The 19,127-nt window shown below is 46.8% G+C and overlaps 1 protein-coding gene and 1 long non-coding RNA gene across 4 annotated transcripts in view; both read left to right on the plus strand.

Moving 5' to 3' along the window:
* The first annotated feature begins 1,166 nt into the window (after nucleotides 1-1,166).
* Nucleotides 1,167-5,028, plus strand: LOC135917275 (uncharacterized). The gene is made up of 3 exons (XR_010569245.2): nucleotides 1,167-1,390; nucleotides 1,473-1,564; nucleotides 4,532-5,028. It is a non-coding gene; the product is annotated as an uncharacterized lncRNA (long non-coding RNA).
* Nucleotides 5,029-18,889: 13,861 nt separating this feature from the next.
* Nucleotides 18,890-19,127, plus strand: part of LOC135917245 (acetyl-CoA acetyltransferase A, mitochondrial-like) — a 67,074-nt gene continuing 66,836 nt past the window's right edge. For all 3 annotated transcript variants that reach the window (XM_065450784.2, XM_065450787.2, XM_065450785.2), the window contains exon 1: nucleotides 18,890-19,103. In XM_065450784.2, the coding sequence (XP_065306856.1) occupies nucleotides 19,067-19,103 (37 nt within the window). In that variant the 5' untranslated portion in view covers nucleotides 18,890-19,066. The remainder of the gene's footprint in view (nucleotides 19,104-19,127) is intronic.

Genomic DNA, 19,127 nt, shown 5'->3' on the forward strand with positions numbered 1-19,127 from the left:
TTGTATTTGTACGAAAACAATTAGATTGTCTGAATGCGAACATTAGAGAAGCAATTCCATCAGCTGAATCAAATCATAATATTAGGATAGAATTCGATAACATTTTCCACTTAAACCGTAAGTTTCCGTCAGTCACGTTTTTAATAACCTGTTGCAAGATTACCTTGCACACATACAAACAAATAACATAATAGCTACAGACACTTCAGTGAACAACGAAAAGGCGGGTGTAGGCATTTTCTCGCTTGCGCTTGGCTGGTCATTCTCCTGAAGACTGCCAGATTTCACTCACGTTTTTGAAGCTGAGATTTTAGCGATGACTTTAGCGCTTCGGAAACTCCTTTCGAGTGCAATAAGTGTGGTTAATATAACAGATTCCCTTTCTGCCTGCACTTCACTTACAGCTTCATCCAATTTGCCAACACTAAAGATGTTTCTAACATTAGTTCCTCCACAGTTGAATTTTCTAAAGGCATTAAGGGTAGCAGGTCACTGTGAATTGCATTTAAATAAAATGGCAGACTCAGTGCGAACATCCTTGAGTGGACCAATAATGCCGGTTCTTCCAGTAGTGGCGCAATTAACAGCAATTAGGTATCGAAAATATTTTATTCATAGAGATCTCATTTATTCAATAACATGGACAGAATTTCAACACCTAAGGTTTCCGCGGAATATCCAGTGGTGTCTATTAAGATAACGAGAAGTAATGACCACGAGATTACGCGGCCCTGACGTTCCATTAAACCTATATTTACACAGGACTGGTCTAACGCTGTCGCCTCTGTGCCCATACTGCCAAAAAACAGAGTGTATGTGACTATTTTTCGTCATCTCGCTGATATAAATTCTTAATAAAAAGACATGCAGAAATTCCGCGTGTTAAATTATGGTTAATCTTATCATCAGAAATAATGCCATCTTTCAGTGCATCAATTATAGATGTCAGCCACAGGGACCTGTTTCATGCCATTTCCGGTTACAGAAATCAACTAAATGAATAACTTTTTGAAAGTTATTTCGGAATTTGTTTCTTTCTTGTATGTTTGCTTTTCTTTCTTTTTTGTTTTAATCGAATATGTCACACTTCAAAACATTAACCCCCGTATACAGAGATGCAACTTAAGTCGAAGCACATGCTTGACTTGATTTAGATGACGCCTGGCGCTAACGTGCCCAAAGACGCTCACTGCGTTTCCTTCGGCGCGTTCCCGATAGGCGTCACTCGGATCAAAAGTCAAGCATGTGCTTCGACTTAAGTTGCATCTCTGCATACGGGGGTAAATAAACGTTTCAGCAGACAATTCTTGGCCAATCCCCCAGTGTGGGTATCAGCCATAATATGAGCCCATCATCATCAGTTCATCTCCCCCTAGAAAGCAGCAAACGAGTAAGTCGACCTGCTCTTCCTTTCTCTAGTTCATGTTGTTCGCTGTATTTAGCTAGGCTTCCATTTTTTTCTACGTGCGCAGAAGAGGTTCACGTAGACCAAGAAATTGATATAGCTGAGTACAGCACTCCGACGCGCCCGGCGTCAAGCAACGCTCACCTGCGTGCCGACACCGTAAGCCTATAAACGCTGCAGGCGCGTTTGTAGTCCGACGTTATGTGCCCGCCTGTTTACTGTGACGTCAACATCACCTAGCGACGCTATGAGCAGTTGCGTTCTCGGCGTGCTATGCGTAGGACGTGTGCCCTTCGTGTCGCAGAAAATCTGGCGTCCACGTCCGGCGTCGCTTCGGGAAAAATAATACCGAACCTTATCCCGAACTACCCATACCCAACCACTTTTCTGCCAACGAAATTGCTCGTACCTTCTCTTTCAGTCTTTACAAAGTTATTCCTCAGAATTGTGAGAACAGCAGCCCTCAAACAAATGTATTGAAGAAAAATACACCGACAGCGCCCACCTTTTATGTTATATCTTCCCAGGCTGAAATATTAAAAGTGCGAAACAATAGCAAAAGATGGACTCCCGCAAGAGGCAGTGTTTCTACCAGAGATATTGCCTTCCTGCATAACGCTCACCGCCGGCGTTTCCCTGTAAACGTTACGGTTACATAAGCTGCAGTTGTCGGGAAGCTTGAAAAGCAGTAGGGAACCTTAACGCTATGGTGTTCCACTCTTAAATGTGAAGCTTAAGCGGCCTCCAAATTATGTGATAGAAACCCAAACAGTTTCCTGGCTGTTGTGCGCATCGTAGAAGGGCAGCGTGCCCTTCAAGAGCGACGGCGTCAGCAGAAGCGGGAATGGGCGCGAAGGTGGTGGGAAGCCGCTAAGGCCGAGCGCGCGTCAGTCGACTGGCCTGGATCGTCGGACAGCCATAGGGATAGCCGCCTTCTGCCCTGCGACGAACAGCAGCGTGGCCGTGAAGATCACTTTCCCGAACAGAAACGGGAATCATCATGGCGGCGGCAAAAGGAAACCACTGAAGACGAGCGGGCTATTAACGCCAAGCGTATGCGTGATGCCCGGGGAGCCCAAATACCGCAAGAAGGATAGGTTCGGCATTCAATGCTGTACACATGTCATCGCGTCACCAACTACGCGTCATCGGTCATGTGTAGACGTTTGCTGACAAATTTTCCAGCATCGACTTTCAGCCCATCGCTGAACGACAATGTATCACTAAGTCACCTGTATGTGTCTTTATACAATCAATATTGTAATCACCATAATTAAATCAATAAGTCGTCGCTATACACAGCTTTGTTGGTCATCCGCCTTCAGAGAGTGGCATGGCACTGAACTTCTTTTTTAATTAACAAGCATTTCTACGGTTACCCAACGAGAAAACTGTCAGTGCGTTCGTCCGTCTCACCTTCCCGTCGCTTTCAAGATAGCGCCAGCCAACTGTAGAAGACGACGAACGCACGAGCAGTGGCAGGAAGTTTTTGTGTGGGCCAACCTCAAATCTGGGTGTAGTCCAGGTTCATTGAGGAAGTAGGCCAAGTTAAATTTGGGGATAGACCAACTTAAAATTTGGAGGCTGGCCAGCTTAAATCTGGGGGTGGGCCAACCTGAAATTTGTGGATGGGCGAATTTAAATTTGAGGGAGGGCCATCTTGAAATTTTGGTGTGGCCCATTGTCCAACGGAACGCTGCTGAGCGCCCTTCGAGTTATGAACACCTCGCGGGCAAGCGAGCGCGTTGAGACGCTTCGCTCGTTTCGTTGGGCCTTACCCAGGCGCAGTCAGAACACAGGTGAAACAGGCGAGAGCTTACGTGGAAAAAATTGGAGGACGCTTAAGCTTCGCCTTCAAGAGTGGAACGCGACAGCGTTCCCGTCGGCCCGCCAAGGGGTGTGAGACAATGGGCTACGGCGCAGCGACTACGCGCCCCGCATCGGACGCGGTGAGCGTCGAGCAACGCAGCGTTCGGCGCGGCAACGAAATGTGCTCCTGAGCAAGCGACGCATGCCTGAGCCTTAGAAACAGCTCGTTTCCAAGGCAACACCGCATTCACTAGAGGCGCTTTTGTACCGCTTCGAAGCATCGAACTCGTGGCTCAGTGGTAGCGTCTCCGTCTCACACTCCGGAGACCCTGGTTCGGTTCCCACCCAGCCCATCTTGCAAGTTGTTTTTTATTCATGAAGTGCCTGCTGGGATTTATCGCTCATGGCCAACGCCACCGACGCCGACACCGACGACACCGGCTTTTCTGCGACACGAGCTCCTTAACGCTGTCGCGTTAAAGAATGCGCGCAACACAGACTTGGGAGAGTGACAGCACGGGTAGTATCGCGGCAATGCACTCTCCCGTCACGCAACGCCTAACGCGCTACTGCTTTCGAGCGCTCTGCTCCGTCGAGGCGCGTTCCTGCCTGGCGTGCCGGCTCAATTTGTACGATCGCATTAAGGGGTCGGATGCGGCAAAAAAATCTGAAAAATTGTCTACTAAAGCCTAAGAATTCTTTGCCACCAGAAATGCCAAGGCTAGATGTGCGTAAGCTAGGAAATGCAAGTAAGCAACACTGTAAGCAAAAAACTCAGTGCCCTTCTACTCTGTGAAGAAGGATGCCCAGCGAAAGTCTGTGTATGTGGGCCCCTTATAGTGGCGAACTGCAACTCCGTCACGGTTTGGCTCGGTGTCGCAATATCTTCGGGATCGGCCAACGTATGAGGAGTGATTGCTTCACCTCCGCCACGCGTTTGCCCGGCATTGCACTATCTTTGGGTTAGGGCCAAATCTGAAAAACTGTTGGACTTCGCGTGGACGCGATCCGCCAGATCCTAGCCATATACAACTTCGCTGTAAAAACATAGTCCCAGCCGAGTCAAACAATGCTTATGCTTTAGTAGACGATTCTTAGAATTTCTGCAGTAGTTTTTTTTTATACGCAACGCGCACTGATTCAGGCTTACTAGTAGGTCCTGCAGTAGGTCTACATCTGCTGTGCCGAGCATAGCAGTTGTAGATGTTTTCTTTGTCTCTTGCGCAGTTCCGGCACTCTTGATCGCTTGTTGTAATTGTTCGTTTTCGTGTTCTCGGCTCCTGTGAACTCACAGTTCTCAATAACCACCCATTGCAGAAAGAAAGCGTCTCCAATGCCCTGGGACGTGAGTCGCAGCACAAGAAGAAGACGTTGCATCATGTTCAAGTTCCTGAGGCAGCTCGCCCTCTTCCTCTGGCAAATCGCCGTAGGCGTCTTTATGGTGCCGCTTCTATGCGGCCTTGCGGCTTTTCATCTGATTGGAGCAGGAATAATGCTCGGCATAGCTATTGTCACCAGCATGCTGGCTGGAGTCATTTTGTTTTTCGCGTCGACAGCAATGCCGATGGCCATACACTGTGGAACCGCCGCTGGGACCATCCGTCCGGAAGTTCTACGGAGCCAGACGTTGACGATGATCCGTTTTTCCGAACATGCCTTTACCCTCACGACAACAGTGTTTAACCTCTGTGTGGATTATGGAGAAGCTGTCAAGCGGTTCCTCTACTTGGCTTCAGAGGCCATTGTCACCACATGGAGAACGATTCGACGAGATGTCACTGACGAACAAAATCCACCGGAGGAATAAAATTGAGATGGCATCTTCCTAGATGATACAATTCTTTTGTTGCTGTTAAGCGTAAGAACATGTTGCTGTTATTACGCAATTGCGATGCTCATACACGAATTGTCTTAATTACTACAAAAAATTTCCGGTTTTACGTGCGAACACCAAGATCTGAGTACGAGGGATTCCGTATGGGATTTGCGTGATATTTTGTTTACAATCTGGGGTTGGTCAACGTGCGCCTAAATCTAAGTACCCGAGCGTTTTTGCAATTCGCTGCCATAGTAGAACCCACAACTCCGAGCTCAGCAGTGCACTGCGCAACAGTCGACCTCATTAGAGCAGTTACGCATACGCAGACAGACTCAAAAAGTACACAAGAGCAGTGAACGAAGAATCCTGCAAATACAACAATACGCAACTGTAGACCTATGACGGGCGTGAGGGAAAGAATTCAACTTCAAGATGTGCGCAAGCCGTTGGATCGCCGTTTGTACTAAGAGGGACAGCCGCTTTAAAATACCCATCTCGATTTTATCTTTTTAGCTTGGTTGACATATCGTGTATAGCTGTTTGCAGAAAAAGATATTAGTAATAACGAAGCGCAAATATCGCGTAGGCTTTCACATCTTCGCTGAAAAAACGCAGCGCTGAGTATTTCCTGTACGACTCCTTAACGACTCAGGAAGCAAAAGTAGACTACAAGTGTTCCAGACTCGTCTTGACCCAGCTTGGCTCGGCTAGCGCTAAATTAAGCACAAATATAGACGTCTTCTGTGCAGCTTATAGTAAATGTCTTCAAGCCTTCTGCTATAAGATCTGATGGAGACGTAAAGGCTCTAGTACGTTTTTAAAGTCGATCTCCAAGTCTTACAAGCAAAATTCACGTGGAGTTTACCTCCGGCTTGCGACCATTCGTTCGACGACACCATCAGCGGAATGATTAGGCAGCACCCTCTCAATAATCTTTAAGTCCTCTCCATCGGTAACATGACATCACGTTAAGTGACCGTACTGGCGCTGCGCTTCGCTATTTTAAAGTGTTTGCACTGCAGTTAGGGTACTGCCGCACTTAGCTGCCAAAATTTTCAAGCTGTCTGATACAGTAATTTGTCCATTTTTCTTTCGTGGTTGCCGCAAAAAATGAAATGGAGTAGTTTGTGCCTGCCTAATACTGTTCTTTATCTGCTTTATTTATGATTGGTTTCTTTATTACAGGACACCATATTACTGAACAATATTCCCGCTTTTAGCTCCTAATCAAGCTTTTTGCCTTATTAATTTAAACATCTTCACATGCTCTGTGACGACACTATATTGCGCGTTCTGGAAGTTTGTAAAAAGTCTTCTGCTTCGCTGTTAGCATTTTTGCATTCAGATATCATGGCATGCACTCACAGTAACGTTGAACTGTCAGCTGTCACAGTTCGACCATGTGTGTTAATGGGGCAAAATGCTATTACGGCACACCATATAAATAGCCTTTCCGCACGCAAGTGCAAAATCAAGAATGGGGCTGACAGATGGAATAGCACACTGTGATATAAAGTTTATAAACAGGGATAAGGTGCCTCAGAAAGGCTGGCCAACGTTTCGATAAGAGGACCTATCTTCGTCAAAGCCGGTCTCGTCGTCCTCGGCATGTTAGTTTTATACGGTTAGCGCAGTGACGTCACATGCGGGTGTTGTCACTCGCGGCTGGTTGTAAAGAGAGAGACTTCAGAGGAAACGAGCGCTGTCATCCGACGTCTGTGAGCTTCGTTCCCAAGACGGGGGGACAAGAGCGGAAGAGTAGGAGCGTGGGGAGTAAAGAAAAAGAAAGGCAGGGAGAAAAGGGGGAGGAGGGCGAAGCCAGGGCGACGCCAAGACATAAAAAGAGAGAAAAAAAAGAAAGAGGAAAAAAATTGAAGAAAGATGGGGCCTGGGAGCTCGTTGGGGATGCGGGAGGATAGGAAGCATTTAGGGGTATCGTTGACGGCATGTTTTTATGCCATTAGAAGAGGCGGTCAGGCGGTCAGTGCGCGACTAACACCAAAGAAAAAAAACATGAGTTGAAAGAGTGACTTGAGTTGCATAGCAGCAATACGTCGAGTAGTTTTGAAGTAGTTAAGATGGCGAAGAGGAATCCGCGGTGCAATGGATGGGGTGACTGAAAGGCAGCGGCATGGTCTTTCAAGGGGCATTGCCCCATGCAGTCGCTCAGCGTAGGTGTTGCTACGGCGGGCATCCAGAAATTGCGATACCCTGGGTTGAGGCGCCGAAAAAGGCATATTGACTTCGGAATGTGTTGGTGAGGGGGTTTCAAAAAACATGTAAAAAAAGAAGGGAAAATAGAGGGGGGACCGAAACCGGAATAACAAATGGGAGGGTGACGTGCGCAGAAGCGGGCGGGGGCAAGTGTACATAGGATAATGGGTTCGTACAGTTGATATAGTAGGCGTAAAAACCTGAAAGAGTATATTAAATCGAGTAGTAGGCAGGAAAAAGTTTTTTCCAAATGGAAGAGTAGGTGAGGTTAAGAATTAAGGTTAGCTGGTAGCATAATGTATTTTGTGTCTTGGTTGATGATATGAGAATTTCAGATTTAAGTTACCGCTTTTAAAGATTCTAAGTGAAGCATTGCGTAGCTAGTTCAACCACTGTAATAAGAAACCATGATACGCCAGCAGTGAAGTGCTCGCAAGAGCATTTTTATTGCATTGGAAGGAACTTGCATCCACATTTATTGCGTTCACTTTTTCTTCAGATTTGCTGCTTTCCGGGCTGCCGCCTTCTGCTGCGCACTGTCTTGTATTGTGTCATTTCTTACTTTGCAAAAGTTGCTTAAAACTACATTGGTTGCAACACGAACTACCAAACGCAAGAGAGTTTGTGCAGAATGACGATTCTCGCATGTCTCAATGTCTGGTTCTTCCAGGAGAGAAATCGTCTGCGAAAACACAACACCACGCTGATTACCACAGTAGAGAAAATCTTTCGCGTTGGCTCCATAAGACAATTTCTTTGCAACTAATTTCGTCATCAGTACCATATGCACTGTGCATAGCTTCTGAAACTTCAGCCCTCCTCTTGGTAGGTTATCTATCATTGCTGTGTTTGCCGCTTCAATCTCACGGTTTTCAATAACCAGTGTGCTGAAGCAAATGGAACATGAAAGCTTCTTTAAAGCAGCATAAGCAGCGTATCCTGCAATGTAAACAATGGCATTCATATCGCTCTTCTAGCGTGTCCGTCTGAAGCTTTCCCAGCAAGACGTACTTAAAGTGAAGTACCTCCAAGCAGTAGCACGAGAGCTCAACCAGGCAATAGCACGTCAATCGCAAAGCACTGTGCGTCTCTTTCGTAAGCGAGCCACTGCTGGCGCCAATTTGTGTCCAAGCGTCCAGCCAGTCGACAACTGCACTCAAGAATGTTAACTGTGTGTCGTCAACAGACCTTACAGGATACTGCATGCTTTCCCTAAGCCTCTGGCCTTTGCAAGGGTTTTTTACATTGACTATCTGCCACCATGTGAGGATAACGTCAGTGAAAAGAGCGGTCGACTCAGCTTGTACAATCTTGAACGGGGAACCATGTGTTCTAAGTGCATTTGACACGAACTCATTCATGACATCCAGGACGGACGAGCTTCACATTTTTCCGCTCCAAAGGGGTTGGATTCACGGCTTTTGCGTTCAATCTGTAGTCAGCCTTCACAAGCCATGATTTATCTGCAGAATAAAGCTGCCGCACAGCTGCAAAAGAAGCAGCTTTCATACAGGGTGGTTTTTCTGGTTGATCCAATTGTTCCGGATGCACTTCAAGAGATGCGCAGGATATACAACGTAGAAAAGAGGACGAGCTTCGTCTGCTGGATGGGGATAGACAATGCTCACTTGAGCGCTTGCAGCAAATAAGGACATCTTCTTGCGGTTCAGAGTACTGTTGTCTGTTACTACAGCGATAACGTTAAGGCCCATTTCCTCAACATTTAGGATTATGTTCTTCGCATGTTCATGCAAAATTTCTGCGCTCATTTTGTTCACAGGCAGCATGTGAATTATGTCCTTATTTGCAGAAAGGAGCGACTGTACCACGAACACATCAGCTGTTGTGGCGGGTTCCGTGGAATGAACCGATGATCCTACTATTGTGCCCCCTTTGTAGTCGAAGTATGGTTTTAGGTGGATGTCATCAATCATCAGGGTGACGGTCTTTTCATGGTCCTGCATTGACTTCACTCGTTCTCGTCGCATATAGGAAAGGTAGCCTGTTTGGTTTTGCACTAGAAGAGGGTCAGCTTTGTAATTTGAGCAAACACGCCGGAGTGTGGAACGATGGGGCAAGATCATTCTTGATGCAGCTCTTGTGAAGTGATAGGCGTGAGGAGAAATTCATAATACACCAACAGTTCTGGACTATACACATGCTACTTCGCAAGAGGTTCTATCTGCCCACCCAGAAATTTCAGCAAAGCAGAGTGTTCTTCCGGCGTATCACTGTACTCAATGACGTCATGATGAATTTAGTTTCCTTCGACTCTTTCGTCACTCCGGGTATACCATGGAAGTGTTTCTCGATCTCCTCTAGCAACAAGGACAGACTGGAGGTGTCACATACTTGAATTGGCACAGTGCTGCCACAAGCAAGCGACTGAAGCTTCACTCCGTTCTGGAAAACGGAAAGTGATAGATCTGCGAGAACTAGCAAGGTGCATTTCACGTTAGGTGAAGGATCGTTCACAATGAGAAGAAACCTAACGCATTGTTCATCGACAGAAACAGTCCAAAATGTTGTGTTGCAAATTCCAGACAGCTTAGCTTTCAGTTTCTCGTATGATGAAACTTTGTTTCTTTTCTGTTCAAATTCATTAGATACAGGGTATCTTTTATAACCTCCTGTAGCGCAGCGTTTTCTCTTCTTGCTTTTTTGGTGTCTGGCAATTCACTGCGTGCTGGCACTGAGGAAAAGTATTTTGGACAGTTTGGGAACACAGAAGGCACAGCACCCTCCTTCAACTGCAACCTATCACGCTTTACCTCTATTGTTCCTGTCCAACTTGATGAAACAACGTCATGATGAAGTCATCTCCATGGAAGTGCAGTTCACGTACCTGCGTGAGAAAATGAAATGAGGCAAGGCCATTCGTCAAAACTGTCTATTGCCTAAAACGCTAAGTAAAAAGCATCTTAAGAGTGTGGGCGTTTTCCACATTTGCCACGCAAACAGACAAGCATTGTGGCAGGCAGAAGAAGCGCAATTTGTAGTAAGGATGATAATCAAGGTATACGAGCTAAAATGCGAGAATGAAGATCGTTTGGGCGTCCGCAAAGTTATTATTCGTGCACAGATGTACGCAGTATAGTGCTCATCCGCGGGAATAAATGCCTGCTGCCCACTCCGTACATTATTTAAAAGTCTCTCACTGCGTACGAAGGGTGCTTTCCATTCTTTAGTCATAGCCCAAAACAATCGCAACAGCTCACGACAAAAAAAAAATCCGTGAAGCAAAGCTTCAGTGCCTTACCCTCGAATGCGCTGTAGGTGTGAACTTCCGTGGAATGGCTCACAACCATGCTTTCTGCAGTGCTTCGTCTCTTGGAAAGCAGTAAACATGCACTTTTGGGCCAATTGTCATAGTTTACACGGCACCCGGGAACACAGCACCGGCGCATATTTCACGAAGTTACACTCGCCGCAGCAAGGCAGGCATTCAGCGATGAACTCCGGGTGAGCTTCCCATTCCTACGGTACTATACAGCTTACACGTATGCACGCCGCAAAAAGAACAGCCACACGGACAAGATACTGTAGACGTTGCAGAGGTTGTCTTTAAGTAAACACAAGTAAACACAATAAAACACTGGTCTACAAAGACAGGAACCTGTATTGCATTAGAACCATCGCACGGTGAACAGGTGGCAACGACTGACTGAAGCCGCTGGTACTGCTTGCGATACAACTGAACTAGACGCCGGATGAGACGACCGGCTGCGCTAAAGTTCACTGCGCGCGCTTCACGCTAGTTCGTGGCGAACGCGGCAACAGGGACGGCGTCGGCATTGGCGTTTTTGCTGTCTCTTGCAGGAATGGTCATGCCGGTCGAGCAGCCGGACACATGGTGGGACGTAGCGCGTGTGGAATGGAGAGGTCAGGAGGGGCCTGAAGAATATTGAGAGGGTGTTGGATTAGGTCGGGATATTATCGTCATATCAAAGCGAACGCTTCTTCCTTCCGTCGTCTGCTGCATACAAACCGTCGTCTGCTTGATTGGACAGTTTTAGTTACACGTACGTAGAGGCTTTACGTACGTAGAGCTTCTACGTGTGAGCAGTGCGCATGCGTAGAACGTAGCGGGCACGCGCGCGTCTCACGGACGTACGTGAGATTCAATTCTTTGCGTGCGTTTCTTGCGCACGTAGACAGCTTCGCGTGAGAGTTCCACAAGACCACGAACAAGCGATAGCGGGCCGCGCGCACGCAGACGGCTCGCATTGAAACACGGCGACAGGATTGAATTGGCTTCCGCCATGTTCACATTTCCCGACAGATGGAGCTACGGGGTCCCTCTTGGCGTGCGTCGCGTACGTGTGGCTGAAAGCGTTTCAGATGGCGTGCACGTAAGGTACGTAGGCTTTTCACGTTTGCGTACGTGGAGCCTCTACGTACGTGTAACTAAAACTGTCTATTATCAAGGATGCGTGTACCCTGGAAGCACAATAAGGCCCGTATTCACAAACCAACCTTACCTTAACGCTATAAGGCGCCCTTTTATAAGGATGAGGAAAGTATAAGGTTGAGAAAAGGCCAAGGTATGATTCAGAAGCGTCCCTTATTGCGTGAAAAGGCGTCCTTATCGAAGGCGGCCTTATCGTCATAAGAGATGAGCATGGGTGCGAGGCTATGAACTTTTCTTGGCCTTAAACCGCTCAGTTATTAAAAAGGAAACATACTTTTGTCGCTGACAACAATAAATATAAACATTGGATGGCGCATTATTACGCGTTGTGAAAAAGCAATGTGAAAAGAGCGAGTTCTAGCTGTTGCGCGTCTCTCATCTGCAGATGAGAGACGCGCAAAAGAACGGCAACGCGTGTTGCCATGGCAACACGCGTTGCCGTCTTTTTTTTTTCCATTTGCGGTGCTTCATTTTCCATTTCCATTTTGCGGTGCTCGAGCGCAGTTCCTTCACTTTTTCTCTTCTGTGTTAGCTATAACTTGCGTTAGACGCTGTAAATATTGCGCGTATTTATTTATTTATTTATTTATTTATTTATTTCCTCATTTGTTCATTTATTTGTGTTTTGAAGTGTTCGTTTGCTTATTGTAAGATCTGTTGTGGGAATGGCCACTGAGAGGAAGAAAATCAACTTTACGGAGGAGGAGCGGGGAATTTTGATTGACTTGGTGACGAGAGAGAGCAACGTGCTGGACAACAAGCGTACTGATGCGGTGTCCCTGAGCAAGAAGAAAAAGAAATGGCAGCAGATAGAACAACAGTTCAACAGTAAGAACGGAGTCCACCCGCGCACGGAGCATCAGCTACGCAAGTGTTGGGACAACTTGAAAGAGAAGTGGCGGCACGGGCGAACCGCGATCGTCTGGGCTCGGAGCAAGTGGCAGGATGGAGAGAAGGTGTACCACCGCTCGTTTTGAAAAGCGGAACCTGCCAAGAAACTCGCCGTCGTTGTACATCTCCATGACATTCTGAGGGTCCCTGAGTACACGCCGGATGAGCTTTACTTAAGGAAGGGCTTCGCGAACATCGGCTTCCCTTAATAGGGTGACAAAATCGACTAGCTCTGAAAAGCTGCTTGCGTGGTCGGCCATAATAAGTGGCGCCTTAAGGTAGCTGCCGGGCTACCTTAAGGAACGCTCCTTTTCCGAGCCGGTAAGGTTAAGGAAAGGTTCGATTTAAGCATAAGGTTTGTTTATGAAACGCGTTAAGGCGCTGAAAAGGTAAGGAAGGCAAAAGATAAGTATAAGGTTGGTTTGTGAATACGGGCCTAAGTCATCGTACGTTGGCGCCAACGTGCTTGTTTTAACGCGACAGCGTTAAGGAGCTCGTGTCGCAGAAAAGCCGGTGTCGTCGAAGTCGGCGTCGGCGTCGTCGGCGTTGGCCGTGAGCGATAAATCCCAGCAGGCACAGACGGAGACGCTACCACTCAGCCACGAGTTCTTTTTTTTTCTTTCTTTCATGGTATTTATTGCAGTAGCAGCAACCCGATAATCACCAGTTGTGCATAGTCAGAGTATGGAGAGCACAATGATAGTCACTCAGAGAATGGCATCGTCCATACTGTGGCTAGAAATGGGGCTTCATTTTAGAAGGGTGGTGAGGATAGGTACCTCAACAAAATGGGGTACCAGTCCGGCTCGGTATCAAGTCCATCATAAACCTGCTTTAGGTGTAGTGTCATTTGGATTAAGGAAGGAAGGAAGGAAAAAGTGGAGAAGGAAAGGTAGGGAGGTTAACCAGTATGGCTCAACCGGTTTGCTACCCTACACATGGGAGAGGGATGGGGGAGATTAAAGATGGGGAAGGGGGAGAAGGAGAGAGAGCACATATCACAGCACACACACATCGTCCGTTGGAGTCCATCATTCTGGCATGGTACGCGACGTCACTCTCACAGCCGCTTGTCCAATCCCGTCTCTTTCAAAAACCGAAGTAGTCCCTTTGTCGCCGTCACCTGCGATAATTTGGATTGCGATTTGGATGAAATTCACCCTTGTAGGTATAACCGCTTCGGCGTTTCGGTCCATCATTCGCGTTTTCCACAAACTGTGCATTCCGATGAGAAAAAACATATCGAAAGGTGCACTATTATCAGCGGTCGGCAGCAGGTATCGCACAGTATGAGCGTTGATGTCAAATTCTTTTTTTAAAGTCCGTTGGAGGACATCCCAAAATAGTATGGCATCGGTGCAACTAATAAAACAGTGTTCAATCGTCTCAGGCATGTCACAAAGGCGACAGTTAACAGAAGAGACAAAGATACCCATTTTCTGTAGCCATGTTTTAACCGGTATGGTTTCACTATGAAGTTTATAAAAGAATGTTTTGCAGCAAGGGGATATATACATTTTACGAACTCGCTTTAGAACATCGTGACCTGGCCATTGAATGTATAGTGATCGGTAAAATGGAGGCGGAAAAAGCATGGACAATATATCTTTGTATAACGTTTTAAGCGACACAGAGTACAAGTATTCAGTGGAAAACCGAACTGTCAGGAAACGTTATCCCCTTCACTCAGTACAGGGTGACAAACCAGATTTGCTTGTCGTCCATGTTTCCTTTCTATTGTCCGCTTCGTGAAATAATAAACAGCCAAAAACCATCTTCTTTGTCCCTCTCTAAATCATGTCCCAACCTCACGCGACCTGCACCTCATGACACCTGTCGGAAGCATGTCGGCTATCAAGAAATTTCAGGCCACACGTGAAATTACAATTGACCGGCACTGTCTCAAGCTGTAATGCTTTGTAACGGTATCCTTGAAAACATCCTCAGCATTCGCGAAGTTATAGCCTTTCGAAGAGAACTCACAGCCTATTTTCACCCAAAGCCTTCTTATTTATTAGTCATGTATTTCTGTGCACATGGCCAATTTCATCTTGTATTACACTTGTATAACCCGGTTCTTGTGGTATGTATTCGCACAAAACGTTTGTTTTTATTCAATGTTTAAACTTACAGCATTGTTCCTAACATCTATGTTGCAGTATTGATTATGGCCTAACATAAAATCGACTCCACTGTACTCTATTCCAGTCACGGAATTTGTAGCTCTTACAATTATTACCAGAAACAATGAAAATTTATTATCCAAAACACTCACTTTGATACAAATTCTGAGGATAGCTTTCTGTATACAACTGACCCAAACTTGTTATTTTCGGAGTTATTTTCGGACCCAGCCACGGGCCTTTGATTCACCTACTTAGATTGGAATTGGAGTGCACAGGAAGCTATTCCGTTATCTGGTAATTTGCGTTAAAATATAGTCACCAATGGGAGAGTCCTTATGACTCGACCTCTTTACGATTGCTAGAAGAGTGCCTTGAAATCAACGCTGAGCGGTCTTGATAACCGTTCTTCTAAAAAAGAAGTGCTTGGATCACGGAATTATTCACTAGTGGAAATTACACTTCCGAAATCTTTACAGCGTTTCTTTGCGGAAAATGGCATTGTATACGGTTATTTACACATTTTTTTTTCAGACTCCTGCCTCGCGAAAAGCTGGCAGCGTAGCAAGTGCAACCAAAAACTCAAAATTTGAATCTCCAAGCTGATCAAGGAAACGCAAGCGTACTCTGAACAACTTGAAAGAAAGAACTGGCGCGAAACATGTAACAAGCTTCAAGGACCTTAAGCAGCAAACGCACTTGGGCGGTACTCAAGACTCTCCTATCAAAGAAGGAGTACAAAGACGCCGCAAAACAGAAAGCGCAGACTCATACACAACCACCCGGGGAAAGAGCAAGACATTATCGAAGGAGAAGTTCCTCCGTACGGAGCGGAACATAACTGTAGATTCGCACTTTGTCGAGTATCCAGGCAACCCATATATAGAACTGGATCGGCCATTCACGGAAGCAGAAATCGCGAGAGGGCCTTGAGCAAGCTCACTCGCAACACGGCGCCGTGGTACGACAGAATAAACAAGACATCAACGAGTGCTGGGAACATGGTAAAGTACCGCCGGAATGGAAACATGACGAGGTGACCATGATACCTAAACCCAACAAGTCCAACAGCGTGCAGAACCTTCGACCTATATCCATCACCTCATGTGCTGGAAAACACTGCGAGCACATGGTGCACAACCGCATGATCGAACATCTCGAAGACAACGGACACGTCCCAAACACCATGTTCGGATTTAGAGCTCTCCTGTCCGCGCAAGACGTGTTACGGCAGGTAAAGGAAAAAGTCCTCGGCAAACTGGACACGCACAGCAAATGAGCCATCCTGGCACTTGACGTGAAAGGGGCTTTCTACAGCGTATGACACGAAGCCATATTACAACGCCTCAACGTATATAACTGCAGCGAAAAAATATATAATTACATCAAAGTTTTTCTGAAAGAACGGACAGCCCCTGTGGGGGAAAGGCAACTTACGCTCTGAGAAATTTGACACACCGCGAAGGGGAACGCCACAAGGCTCCGTCATCTCGCCGATGCTATTCAATCTGGCGATGAGCCTGCTACCCAAGCAACTGAAGCAAATAGAAGGGATTGGTCACGCCATATACGCTGACGACCTCACCACCTGGGCTACGGGAGGGTCGACAGGTAAACAGCAAGGCGCTCTGCAGAAAGCGGTTCACACAACGGAAAAGTACCTGGAAGCATGTGGACTGACGTGCGCACCTGAAAAGTCGGAGCTCTTGGTGCTAAAAAAGCGCACAAGAGGCCGACAACCAGACCCAGTAGTAAAGGTGGGAGGCATCATGATTCCGCAGGTTACGACGTTCCGTATCCTCTGACTCCTGATTCAAAAAGACTTGGCCGGGGGAGCAGAGCTGAAAAAAAAATTTGAAGAACAGTGCAACAAATATCCCACCTGACCAAAAGAGTGACAAGCAAAACTCACGGACTCAACAAAGAAGACTGCACTAGAATGATACAAGCGGCGCTGCTCACGAGCATCGTCACGTACGGGACCCTATACGTTGACATGAAGAACAACAGTCAACAAGACAAAGTAAACGCCCTTTTTTGGCCGATTCCGGATGACATAGGGCAAGGAAACACCGGGCTCACTGCAAACATATGCGGCCCGACGCGGCACGTGAGCATGGAGGTGGCCTCCAATACGAACGCCTAGTCGTTATGATGCCGTCGTCGTCACTGCGTCGTCGTTATTTGATCGCTTTCATTCCATAGTGATCGCTCCTTCTTTGTTAAGCCGTCGCCATCGTTCCACCATGTCAATTGTCGCCACCACTGTGTTGTCGTATCGTTCTCATCACCCCGCCGTCGTCACATAGTCGTCGTCATGCCACCATGATTATTCCAACATCGTAATTCATTCAACACAGCTAGCTGGGCGAGTTGGCGATTGAACGTGTTCCAAGGGGTGTGCAGCGCAACCCGGACGAAGGACAAAAGGAGGTATGCGCTTGTATTATCTACTTCCTTTTGTCCTTCGTCCGGGTTTCGCTGCCCACTCCTAAGACTATGATAATTCAGTCATCATCATTACGTCTTCGTCATTCCATCGTCACCACGCCTCCGCCATCACATCGCCGCAATCATTTAGCTGTCATTCTGCAGCCGTCGTAAATGCTGTCGTCGTCGAGCCATTGGAATCATATCATTTTCATTTCATAGTCAGCATGTGCTCCTTGTCGTGTCATTGTCACCATTGCATCGTCGTCATGCGCTCGCGGTCATCTTGATGCCGTCGTGGCCGTTCAGTCATCGTCACACAGTCCACGTCATTCCAGCGTTGTCATGCCATTGCCGAAATCATCATAACGTCGTCACAATTCCAGCATCACTATCACATTATTTCCATACCATCGTCGCCACACCGTCACCGTCATCTCATTGTCGTCACACCGTCCTAGTCGTTCCAGCGTTGTCACTCGTTCTTTGTTGTTTATTTCATAGTCGCAATTGCGTTGTCGCCATTGCGCCGTAGTCATAGAGCGGTCGTCACGTCATTGGGATCGTTCCGTCATCGTCGTTCAGGCGTAGTTGCTCTGGTGTCCTCAATCCATCATTGTCATTCTTTCGTCGTCGTGCATGGGAACCGCATATTCGACGGTCAAAAGTTTATCTTTGGCGAGGCGTTGATGAAAATGAGTCAAACTTGGCCGTGCGCTAAATAGTTGCTAAAGAAATGGAGGAAAACCGTTCTTCGCAAGCGCCAGTGAAAGCTTTGCTTAAGTCAACTCCCGCAGCGCCTGAGGTCTGCATATATCATTGTCAAATAAACTTGCAAATGTACACTGCTCTATTTTCTTCACGTGAATTTGGGCACCCTTGATTGAGGAACCACTAAAATCAATTATTTGAGCGCTATTTTTTGTCGCAAAAGAAGGTGCTTTACTGTATTGCAAAGATTCCATTCCCATACAGCTATATAACACAACGCAATTGTTTTACTGTTATAAGATAAATATAGTGCGTTTCCTTTTGTAACTACAGATTTTTTTATGAAACGGCGATGAGTATGGTGAACGTGACGTTCTTGCAGATTAATCTTAAAGCGAAGTGTACATCCTATACCACTAATAACGTGAGTTTCGGAGCAATAGTTAACAGCAATTAGGTAATCATCTCTTTCATTAAAGCAACTTGGGGGCAGTTGTTCATCTGAGAAACTTGGAGGAAATCACATTCCCCCGCTTTCCTTATCTCTTTTTTTCTTGTTCTTGTTGTTTTACAATAAACGTCGCACTATATAATTTGACGTATTCGTTATCCAATTTCAAGGCTCAATACAGGAAAAAAAATCGGAACCTAACGCGCCGGAAGCGCAGGAAAGGCGGCCTCGCTATTGCGTCAGACGGAAGCACCCTGTGAGGTAATGCGTGACCAAGTTTGAATACTGGATTATCGGAGCGAATACTGAGGCGCGTGTCCGCGTGCCTGTATGAGGCATGTTTTTGCTGCAGCAAAAGCCCGGAGACGACTCTGTCGACAGACCTATCCCGGCCTACGTTACGATGAGGCCATCACGTGATCTTTGGGTACACGCGTGCTGGCATGCACTGATAGCTTCATGTATCACGGTTGTTCTTTCCTTTTATGTGCGCTTTGTTTTTTTTGTGCTCGTTCAGCGAGCAGATTCGTCATGTGTACGAGTCGTTGCGCTGACGTATGCGTAAATCGCGCAGAAAAAAAAAAGGGGGGGGGGAGGGGTAGTGCGGTGCAGTGTGTCTCTAGTTTTTCAGTTTCCCCAAGAGTCGAGAAGCGGCGACAAACGTGGGTGCTAACAATGCGCTGCCACACATGGCAGCCGTCAGGCGCCGACAGAATCTGTTGAGTTCACTTCATCACTGGTAAGTGCAGTTCTCCGGTGGCCCTCATCGCACGCATCTACGCCGACAAGAAAAGAAAAAAAAATGCGACCATTTTCATTTCAACGGAAACGCCGCTTAGGTATGCAGCTCATGTCCACTACGG

This window comes from Dermacentor albipictus, chromosome 5 (genome assembly GCF_038994185.2).
Source record: "Dermacentor albipictus isolate Rhodes 1998 colony chromosome 5, USDA_Dalb.pri_finalv2, whole genome shotgun sequence".
In the NCBI taxonomy this organism is placed as follows: Eukaryota; Metazoa; Arthropoda; class Arachnida; order Ixodida; family Ixodidae; genus Dermacentor; species Dermacentor albipictus.